Source organism: Populus trichocarpa, chromosome 15, assembly GCF_000002775.5.
Source record: "Populus trichocarpa isolate Nisqually-1 chromosome 15, P.trichocarpa_v4.1, whole genome shotgun sequence".
NCBI lineage: Eukaryota > Viridiplantae > Streptophyta > Magnoliopsida > Malpighiales > Salicaceae > Populus > Populus trichocarpa.
In genome coordinates this window covers 12,951,164-12,962,772 of record NC_037299.2, presented here as the reverse complement: position 1 = coordinate 12,962,772, position 11,609 = coordinate 12,951,164, and the positions used below count along the sequence as shown (strand labels likewise).

The following is an 11,609-nucleotide window of genomic DNA, read 5'->3' as shown; positions in this document are numbered from 1 at the left end:
ACTCATTACTGCAATGATGTTCAGTGTTCCTTCCCTAAAACAGAAAGCAAACTCTGTCTATGAAGAAAAGAAAACGCAATTGATTTAAAGTTTCTTCATCCTTGTAAACTGCTATCTTTAGTGCCAAGGAAGGAGTGGAAAACTCACCAGCAAATAATAATAATAATAATAATAATAATAAAAAGAGTGGAAGAGAAGAGAAGGGAATGGCTAGTAATTAATTATTTGCCAGCAGAGATGGCTTGCGTAGACACTATATAGAGGAGGTAAAACACAGACCAGAAATGAGAAACGAGCCGGCTGGCTGGGGCCGCTACCCTTTTGGTCTGGTGCAGGGTTTGGAAGAAAATCAGATATTTATATTTTTTTAAAGAGCTGGTTGAATCGGTTTAGTCTGGCTCATTCGATTTTAGAATTTTAAAACCAAAACCAAACAATATTGGAATTTTTTAGTTTTTTTTATTGATTAATTAGGTTTTTTTTTCAGCTTTATTTTTTTAATTAAAATTTTTAATTTTCTCAAACTTAATAAATATTTTAGTTTTTATTCTCACCCCTATCAGTGGCGGCCATGCTAAGTAATCATTAGTATTGGATGAATTTTTATATAAAAAAATCATTTTACTAAGTGCCGAAAGTGTTTTTAGATTTTTTATTTTAAATTAATATATTTTTTAATATTTTTAGATTGTTTTGCTATGTAATGTTAAAAATAAATTTTAAAAAATAAAAATTTATATTTCAATATATTTTTAAATAAAAAATACTTTAAAAATTAAGTATTATTATAATCCAAAACGTGCGCTAAATTGTTTACCGACTACTTTCATTGATAGTATTTTTTGGTAAGCTATCAACAAATAAAAATGACTGTAGAAGGTTTCATATCAAGTGAAAATAAAAGGAAAGAAAAGAAAAGAAAAGGCTATGCATTAAATTAGCACCTTCCTTCCTTACTTTCTTCTTCTTCTTCTTCTTCTTCTTCTTTTTAATATAAAATGACAAACAGATTAAATTAAGCAAAAGAAGGTGGCTTATTATGATTAAATATTTTTTCAAAGTATTTTTTATTTAAAAATATATTAAAATAATTTTTAAGATTTTTTAATGTTTGATATTAACATATCAAAATAATTAAAAAAACATTAAAAAATCATCAATTTAATATTTTTTAAACCAAATACACTCAAATGCAATTACAAATACAAAAACAAACATTAACTAATACAATCACTAGAGAACAAACAAAACAAAGAGTAGTGAAAAAAGGAAAATTAGATGGATTCATGTGGTTTGGTTTTTTTTTTTTTACATTATTTCTATTATTTTATATTTTAGGTTAGTTTTTTAGTCTATTTAAAGGCATTGTAAACCATAGAAAATTTTATGGTGCTCAAGCTGTAACTAGTGGTATTTTATTAGTCACTCTATGAGTTTTACTTTGATAAAAAAAAAAAAACATGCAAAAAGAAGAGAGAAAATACAATTTATGTCCCACCAAAAATAATAAGAACACCTATATATAGGATTTCTCTCCCTTATTTTATCTATTTTTATTTTTATAATAGGTTTCAAAGACTAACTCATAGAATATCATTAGTTATAGATTAAACACCATAAAATTTCTCATAAGCCTCGTAGAGAGGCAAACTTTGTTAGATTAATATTTTAAAAATAAAAATAAAATTTTAAGGTTCTTTGTGTTTTAACCCTATTTTATCATATTCAAGATGATTTTTTTTAATATTAAAATGACGACATATTTGATCAACTTTGGCTTTGCGACTTAACCTGTCAAATTCATGGTTTGAGTTAAGAACTCCACTAAGTCTAAGAATTTTGTTATTTAAAACTATTTTTTACTTAATTATATGATAATAAAAATAAAATCATAAAATTAAGCACAAATCAAATGCGTGTTGTTTGTTTGAGATCATGATAATCTAATATAAAACAAACCAAAATAAATTAAAAAAGGCATGTCCTCTGCTCATTCCTAGCAGTCGCGTCTTAATGCTCCACAAGTCATCCACTTATTGTCCAAGGCAAATGTTATCTAGCTCATTGATCTTTAGCCTAGGGGCATGAAAGTCAATCCTGCGTTTGTATCCATACTCATCATAACCACTTCATTGGCTATACACCTGTCCACTCATATCTAGCCATCACATTAGCTTTGAGGTGTTCTGAACTGGGCTCCTTTCATGGCCCTCACTCCTTCTCTAAGGTGTCTTCGCCCGTTGTCATAGGGCGGTCTGAACTTGGGCTCATATTGTGGCCCACACACCTTCTGTCTGAGGTGTCTCCGCTTGTCGTCATACGGCGGTCTGAACTTGAGCTCATATCACGACCCTCACACCTTCTCTAAGGTGTCTTCGGCTTTCATAGGCGGTCACATCCTCTTTCAGCTGGGATGTATCAAAGTGGCTCCAAAATTCTCTACCACCATGTGGACTATGGGAGAGATAACTGCCACTGATTACATAGAAAGAGAAACTTGCAGTATACTCCTCGCAATCCTCTACCTCGATTTCTATGTTTGGAGCTTCTGTGCCTTTCTGCTTGACAGCTCCACCTACATCAACTCTCTTTGGTGTATTCGCCTTTCATCATAGGCGGTCGCCTTTTATCACAGGCGTTTGCACCCCCTCAATTAGGTGCCTCTGCAACAGCTCTCTTTCCATCCTTGTATGTATTGGAAAGGTCTTTACATGTTGTCTTCATCAAGAGCATAAGAGACTTCCTGTTGTACAACCTTCACACATAGTCTCTGCTCTGAGCTTCATCTGGGAACACTTCTTCTCCTTGCACCTGTTGTCTTATTACAGTACCTCGTTGGATCACGGGTACTCTTGCACAATCTCCGTGTGCCCTCGTGCAATTTCTGTTCTCCAGATTTCTCGCCAAGTTCTTGTTGGACAAGAGAAATATCCAATGTTATAGTTGCAATCAATTTGGGCACTATAGCACTGAATGCAGAAGGAAAGCTCCGTTGGAGATATGTGAGCAAGCCAACTATGCAGAGAAGGATGACAGAGAAGAAGCTGCATTACGGTCATTGTAACCGCCTCCTCTTCCTCTAGGAGTGAATGCTTGTTGTCCTCGACCTCCTCTAGTGGTGTTTCTACCACCTCTTCTTCTAAAGCTTGTATTCCAAGATCCTCTTCCTTGGAATTGCTGAAATCCTCCTCTGGATTGTTGACTTCTTGCTTGAGTGGTATATCCACTTGTTGAAGTCTCCTCTTGCTCATATCTCTCTTTGAGTGACAACTTTGCTTGTAAGGCATGCTCGATGGCCTTATCTCCATTTCGCTTTACAATCTTCTGCTCATGAGCTTGCAAAGAACTCATAAGCTCATCAACTGTCAACTTGTCCACTTCCTTGGACTCTTCAATAGCGATAACAACAAAATCAAATTTTGGATCTAGGGATCTCAAAATTTTCTCAGTAATTCGGGAATCGACGATGGCTTCTCCATTTCTCCTCATCTGATTGACTATCACCATAATTCTTGTGTGATAATCAGAAATAGACTCCGAGGACTTCATTTGCAATAACTCAAATTCACCTCGCAAAGATTGAAGACGAATCTTCTTGATTCTGTCAGCACCTTTGTATTTTTGTTGGAGAGCCTCCCATATGTCATGTGATGTTTCAGCGGAAGCAATGATCTCGAATGTGTCTTCATCAAGACCTTGATAGATGATCGTCTTTGCTTTGTTGTCTTTCTTTCTGTTGACTTTCAGGGCTAGCTTCTGTGCCTCTTGTAAAGCATCTTCTTCTTCTTTGGATTCTGGTTCATCATAACCATAGTGTACAATCTCCAAACACTCTTGTGAACCAAGGAATGCCTTTAATCTGATGCACCAACTATCATAGTTGTCTTTGGTCAGCTTCGGGATGAGTGTTTGTGTACTTTCTGTAGTCATTTTGCTCTTTGAATGACTATATCTCCTTCTGGGAGTTGAATTTGGCAAAACAGACACTGTCGATCGATCCGGAATGGTCAAAATAGTCGGGAACCGGTCTGACTTTGTAGAAATCAGGTCAGAAAATGGGTGAACCGGTCAAAAACCCAATTCTTGGCGTCGGGCGGTTCGCTGGGTTGAACCGGGAATATTCTGTGCAATATTCTATCGGCTCGGCTGCAGCTAAAGATCAGCTCGGCTGGATATCGGCTTACACGGCTCGAATATGGTGCGCGTGGACGGCACTCGTCTTCTTCCTCTGGAGCGCGTGGGTGCGACTGGGCTACAGTTACAGAACTTTCAGGCGACGCGTGTGGCGCACACCCCGGTGTCCGATTGAGCTGATTTTTGCGGCAGTGAGTTCGTATGGATGAGCTCTACACGGTGGAATGATCAACACTTGTTTTTGACAACTTTGAAAATTCGGATATCTCCCAAAACACTTCTGTTTTCTGACGAACGGGGCTCTGATACCAATTTGTTGGTGGGAGAAACCACTAGTGGTGGCTCTGATACCAATTGTTGGGGATTTCTGCTCCCCCTGCGGAATGGTGGTGTTCATGATCATTTCTCAAAGGAGGCTAAGCACACTGACACAATATTTAACGTGGTTCGGCTAATTGCCTACATCCACGGGAGAGATCAATATTATTAGAGATAGAGAAAGAATACAACACACGGAGGAGGATCACATCCACTCAACTCCCATCTCTCATTGCTACATAGGGCAGCAGCTGCATATGGCAGCAGGGCTGCTGGTGGCAGCCCTTCTCTTTCTTTCTCTCTTCTTCTCTCTTTTGTAGCTCTACTACTAGACTCTCTCTCTCATTTTATGCTGCACTCTTGGTGTCTATTTATAGCCTTCAATGACAGCTCCTCTTGCTCCTTTGTCAACAATGATGGTTGTCAAACTTACCAAACTTTGACATTAGACAATGGTTGTTGGCTGCAACCAACAACCCACCATTGTAGCCTCCTTCTTTGACAATGTCAAGGGGCTGCAAATGCTGCACCAGCAGCCCTCTTTGACTCTCACATGGCAGCCATCTTCTTTGACAATGGCAGCCACATAATTGGCAATATTCCAACATTGCCTTGGGTAATCTAGCCAGGAGCCAAGGAGATTCATCAGGTGACGGTTCAAAAAAAGCAAACAATTCCATCCAGGCATTTTGGGCACCTTTTCTACTCCTGCACCTTGGTGGCCCGGACACAATCACTGCATACTCGATTGAAGATAACGAGTTGTGGTTAAGGCATTTACTTGGTCTTGTAGTCCAAGTCGGAGTGGCTTTTTATGTCTTCTCAAGGTCTTGGCCTAGCGGTATCCTCGCATTCATAGCGATTCCAATGTTCATTGTTGGCATTGTAAAGTATGCAGAGAGGACTTGGATGCTCAGGTCTTCATGCTCCAAGAGTTTGAAAAACTCTAATCTCTTTGATTTTTGGCGTTCTTATCATCTGAAGAGAATAAAAGAAATTGGTCTACGAGCTCTGCAGGGAAACTATCTTCGTCAAGCGTATATTTTTTCTTATATATCCAGGTCTATGATGCAGGATCTTGTCCCTAGCCTTGTGGATCTAATGCTCAGCCAGTTGCTTATGTCCAAATATTCCGCTGGCGGTGCCTTCAAGGTGGTAGAGGTTGAGCTTGGATTAATATATGATATGCTTTATAGTAAAGCGCCCTGATTTACTCTCGTGCTAGAATCATTCTTCGCTCTATCAGCTTTCTGCACACTTTCACTTCGTTTATTACCTTCCAAGTCAAGATTGAGAAGCATGCCTACTCAACGATCGACTTAACAAATTATGTATTTATTGTTTGTGGCCGCTATTTTTCTCGAGTTTTATGCTTTTTTATGCCTTATTTTCTCTGACTGGACAATGATCTGGTTGACTGATGAAGGAGGGAACGCCCTGAGTAGTGCTCTTTATTCTCCGATAAGGAAGTTAACTAGAAGCGAGAGGTGGTCGAGATCCATAGCACAGTATAACCTGATAAGCTCTTCCATTGAAAGCAAGCCACCTAAATGCTTGGAATTTCTGGGAATCGATGAAATGATGAGGCAGATGAATGTGAATCGGAAAGATATGAATGGTGGACTACAAGATTTTATTTTCGGACACCTCCAAAAGAACTCTCTGAAGATTAAGGAAGATTTCAATTTCATTGATAAGAATTTCAGAAGAAAAATAATTGGTCAGAGAGGAGATGGTGTGCTGGAAAGAGAGGGACTGTTACAGGACTTGAAGTGGAGCACAACTGAAGTGGAATTCAGTCGAAGCATTCTTGTCTGGCATCGCAACAGAGATCTGTTACTGTGTTGATAAAGATGCAAACAATGTCCCCTCAGAGTATGAAACAAGCAGATGCCTATCTGAATACATGATGTATCTTTTGGTGATGAGACCAGATACGCTATCCCAAGGAATCGGTGATGAGGGATATCTACATTCCTTGCGAGACTTGGATAGCATCATAAGTAAGGAGGAAGTTGTAGATGCAATTCTGTTCTACTATGAATCATATGTTATTGATGATATACGGTTTCAATTTCGCTGGAAAGAAACCAAGTTAGCGGTAGCTGGTGGGGATAGGCTCGCCAAGCAATTGCGTTTGCTGGGATTTAAGAAGCGATGGGAGATAATCGAAGAAGTTTGGATGGAAATGCTTGCTTATGCAGCAGCTCATTGTCCATGGAAAGAACACGCTCAACAACTGAGAAGAGGTGGAGAGCTGCTCACCCATGTCTGCTTTCTCATGCTACATCTTGGTTTGAGCGAACAGTATGAATACAATTCATTAAAAGACTACAATTCATTAAATGATTACATACGTGGTCATGATCTGGTATTGCCATGGGTAAGTCTACCAAAAATCTTTCTCAAGTACATTATCTCCATCGAGTACCATATATTGATCTTTGTGTCTAAGAAAACTATGGAATAAATTATTAATATTAGATATTTGATTATGTTAACTGATGACTACTTTAATTCTTGACAACAATCTGAATGATGTTTCACCGTAATTTTCAACAAAAAATATAAAGGAGGGAGAAGAATATCGTGAGGCCATTGATAGATATCTGAGAGATAATACAGACATGTCACTGTCAAGTTCCACTGAGGTACGATGCCAATTTCCTTTCTCGCTATTCTTTTCCTCAGGTAAAGTGTCGAATGGAACAGTGCACAGCCAATTATTTATATGGCCACTGGCTTTTTACTGCACACGTCTTTGTTTTACAACAATGCATGAATATTTGTCAAGTCCGAGGCAACAATTATAGAAAAGTTTTTAATTGTTATTTTTTTAATTATAGATTTAGATTTAATTTTATTTTTATACCAACTTTGATTTTTTTTAATTAAATTTTTTTTATTTTAATCTTTTATCATAAAAATTATTTGATTTTAAATCAAGTTATATGACTGGATGCAACCCTCTTGGGCATGGCAATAGAGGTCTACCTCTTACCTCCACGATTCCTTCTAAATTTTATACTTGCCTTCACATTCATTGAAATTAATTTTCAATCCTCTATATTTATTTTTATTGGAGGTAGACTTTTAATAAAGATCCATATAATTTTTAGCTTGGACGTCTGTATTAATTATTCCTTAAATAAAATACATTGTTCATTAGAAAATTATATCTTAATGTATTTTTAAATAAAATATATTTCATCACAATACTAAATACTTAATTTTTAAAGCCATATTCATGTTGCGTTGCAGAATTTTTACACCACACAAAGTTGCACTTAATTTGCGTACTTAATTGCTAGCAAACGTTGATTGATTAACAATAGGAAATTAGTCAAATTACCTCTATATATTGGAATGAGAAAATTAACTTGAAATTCATAGGACTCCTAATTTCTATTTTTTGAATAAGAAAAAGTTGCGTGCGTAGATTAATAAAAAATCTGGCAATTATTCATGCTGAGTTCCAAAATGACAACTATTTTGAAGGAGGTGAAAGAACTGAAAAGGACGGTAGCATATAAAGACGAAGAGCTTGAGCGTAAAGAGCGAGAGCTTGAGCAGTTAAGGTCCTTTTTAGTTGCATCAACTCCATAGCATGGGATTCATGCTCTTTAAGGAGGTTCACCAGCATGCACAGACTGGTGATCAAGGGATTATTCAATCTTTATCAAATTAATAATAAGATGAGTTTAGTCTTCAAATAAGAGTAATATGTTGTATCCATAGTCAGAAAGAACATGAGCAAAACATTTGTGTTTATCAATTGAAGAATAAAAATAAGAGTACTATGAATTTCTCGAGAAGGAATGTGGTGAACTGAGTATCTCGCTGCGTTTGGGTTTAAAGGCTCATTTTGTATTGATTTTTTTTATAAATTTGATCTCGTGATTCTAATTTTAGTAACACTAGAGTGATGGTCCGCCCATCGTGGGCCACACCATATTTTTTCTAAAGTGTTTTTAATAAAGTAAGAAAAGCCTAAGATTCAGGTCTTTGACTTAAATCTTCAAGCAATCTTCGAGCTTGAAATCCTAAAACAATCTTTAAATACTCTCTCTCCCTCCCCAGATTCCTTCAAATCCACTTATCCACCACAAACCCATCTCAAGAACCTCCCATAAATCAAAACAAACCCAAATTTGATGAAACCAAATCGCATTTAATCGATCACTGAGGGAGGTAGACTTCATGACGGTGAGATCTGATGTGGGTATCGGCAGTGGTTGTTCACTGTCTTCCGCCATCTGCACCTCTTATTGCCACTATTTTTGGTGGGTTTTAACGCTGGTCGTGGTGCCGAGCCTTCAGAATTGTGGTGGCTGTGCTTTTTTTTTTCAGGGTGATTGAGCACGAAAGATGAGGAGAAGAGAAGAGATTTTTCTTTTAGAATGAAGGTTTTTTTTTTTTTTCCTAAAAAATAATCTTGAGAGGCGTTGAACGCTGTTTTTCATGTTCTCATGCCATTATAAGCTATCGATCAAAATTAATATCAACTAAAAACTTATATAATTCTATATAATTATTTAAATTTAATTTCGTACATTCAGATTGGTTGTATTTATTAAAATATTTTGAATATTTTGAAAATTTTATTAACTTTATGATTAAAATAAAAATTTAATATCTATATATATATATATATAGAACCTTTTCTTTTCTATTAAAATCTAATTTGTTAGAAGTTTTATTCAAACTAAAAAATAATTAGAACAATAACATATAGTTACTAAAAATAATTAATTCTATTTTTTATGGTTTTTTAAAATATTTTTTATTATATTAAAATAATATTTTTTTATTTTTAAAATTTATTTTTGATAATAGTATATTAAAATATTAAAAAAATTAATTTCTAATTTTCCGGCTGCCCAGAGCAGTAATGCTACGCACAAACTTGCTCAATGTTTTCAAACACTTTTTTTTTACCTTTCTTTAGATGGCTGCATCTCAAGCAGCTCTCCTCTCACACACAGGTTTTTCCTGGAAAAATTAGATGGGAGGCTCTAGACAGAGAGGTGCCAAGAAGCAGAGCTTAATATGACAATCCATTAACATAAGAAAAACCAGCCTCCTCTGATGCTTCACATGTCAATCCGTTTATTCAACTGGACAAGGTAAGCTGCCTTGTTTCTGATCTGCTATACATCTGGATAGATATATAGTAGATAATTATATAACTATTATTCTTGTTTCAATTTCAAAGCGTACTTCATCGTATTCAAGCAATTAAGTTTCCATGACATTTGATGTGTCTATCAAGCCACCTTACAATGCTCATCACTCTCATTTTAATTGTTGATTTGGTACCATTGTCCTTGCATTGCTGCTATAACAGGCATGAAGCTCTTCTTGAAATCTTTTCGATGCGGAATTTTAATCAGGAACATTTTTCTTGAGTTGCCTTCTAACATGGTACAGCCAAAGGATTCCGAGCTATACAAGCCAGTATTGATGGAGTCTTACACCTCACCAGGTGGGTTCTCGCAAAATTTTCAGTGTGCCTATTGAGTTGAATAGTTTTGAAAATGTTTTTACGAAATACTATTGATGATTGAACCAGATTCCATTGTCCATGTATCAGGGGCTTCATATCCTGCATTAGTTTTCTGGGAATTCAATTGATTCAATCAGATTAAAATATTCTAAGACTCTCGTAATGATAACACATTATAACATGTCCTGATGCTGGTTCCTGAAACAGAAGGATTCATAGTTTCCATGTACCTGTTTTCGTTAGGGCTTCCATCCTAGAACGAAGTCTTATGTTCTGCATTATTGGTGTCTCATCTAGGTCAGCCCCCCTCAAATTCCCGTCAGAACCTTTTGATGCAGCAAGACCAGCGAATTCTGGTGTTGTTGCAGTATGTCCAATGTCCATGGCTAGCTTGGCTTCAGTAGGGAAGAATAATCTTGCAAATGCCACTGTGATGTACACCACAACACTTGATCATACATTTAATTATAAGCGATGGTAGATATCCATTTGAATCAATCAAGATCATAATTGAACAAAAGGTGCTAAAGCCATAAATCAATGGGATGCCTTCACCTTTGTGCGCATCAAATGCCATTAAGAAAATCTCTATTTTCATCAAGATTGCATGGTAGATTAGGAGACTAAAATAGAAAGAGCATAAAAGCTCTTATTTGGAGAAGAGCAGACAGGATAGCTAGCAGGACACCCCCAGCACCCAAACCAAGGAATTTAAAGCTCGGATAAAGCAGCAAGAAGATCAGTACTGTTAATATGTAGGTATCTCAACAGAGTATCTGAAAATATCATTGCCGGATTTCTCTCTATGTGCAAGTAAGAGATTTCAGTAAACTAACAAAAAACTTCAGCTTTTGGCATATTAATCTTGAAATTCTTAGGGGAAAAGGCAAGCTAATTGTAAACAGGAACAAAATTATGCAGATTAAGCCAGAAAAAGAAGCAAATTTTCAATTCAATGCAATCCAAAAGCAAAATCGAGTCCCATGGAGCTGAAAGTGCATATGAACGATGCACTGGCTTCAGCAAAAAGACTAGTGATTTGATCCAAAGTTATCACGTGCAGAACAATATACCTCTGTTCTTCAGGTATAGCAGCTTCATGTGAAGATCATCATCCATTGTATGGGAAGTGATGGAGGCACTCCCGGCCATTGTATTCCTTCTCATTTCCCTCTCTAAGATGTCAGTGCATAACCTGTCCTTGTTCGCTTCCTTGCAATCTTGAATTAGATTCTTGTAATTTTTTATATTTTATATTTTGGTAATTAAAGAGAAGAAATATATAGTTTTTAATAGAGAAGATAAGGGTCTTATATTGGTGAATTGAATCTGAATATTAAAGTGAGCAGTGAAATCAACAGGTGGTAGGTATTTTAACTTGATACCTTTTCGCATTATCTTTAGTTCTTGATCGAAAATTAAAAAAAAAAAGGTTAAAGAGAAACTGATGTCTCACAAACGTTTTTGGCGTTGCTCCCAAGAGTATAATGAATAAAAATCTTTGCTTGAAAAAACAGAGTAAATCATATATTTATTTGAAGAGATGTTGTTGGAGGGTGGGTGAGTTGGAGTGCCATATACTGTCGCACCATTGACTCGTGCTGCATGCCATCCATTCTTTGTTTTTATCAGGACTTGAAGCAAAAACGTG

At 36.3% G+C, this 11,609-nt stretch overlaps 1 protein-coding gene and 1 long non-coding RNA gene across 4 annotated transcripts; one reads left to right on the top strand and one right to left on the bottom strand.

Annotated features, from left to right (window-relative positions):
* The first annotated feature begins 9,440 nt into the window (after positions 1-9,440).
* Positions 9,441-11,038, top strand: LOC112324328 (uncharacterized). 2 transcript variants are annotated; one of them, XR_008057406.1, is made up of 3 exons: positions 9,441-9,578; positions 9,800-10,771; positions 10,880-11,038. It is a non-coding gene; the product is annotated as an uncharacterized LOC112324328 (long non-coding RNA). The 2 variants fall into 2 exon arrangements; XR_008057405.1 differs by having other exon boundaries at positions 10,864-11,038.
* LOC127904343 (BTB/POZ domain and ankyrin repeat-containing protein NPR1-like) lies at positions 9,938-11,174 on the bottom strand. Of its 2 annotated transcripts, XM_052447391.1 has the most exons (3): positions 11,032-11,174; positions 10,189-10,386; positions 9,938-10,070 (listed from the first exon to the last, which is right to left on the bottom strand). In XM_052447391.1, the coding sequence occupies exons 1-3, from the start codon at positions 11,123-11,125 to the stop codon at positions 10,063-10,065; spliced, it is 300 nt and encodes a 99-aa protein (XP_052303351.1). In that variant the 5' UTR covers positions 11,126-11,174; the 3' UTR covers positions 9,938-10,062. The 2 variants fall into 2 exon arrangements, with proteins under 2 accessions (XP_052303351.1, XP_052303350.1); XM_052447390.1 differs by lacking the exon at positions 9,938-10,070 and having other exon boundaries at positions 10,172-10,386.
* Positions 11,175-11,609: the final 435 nt, after the last annotated feature.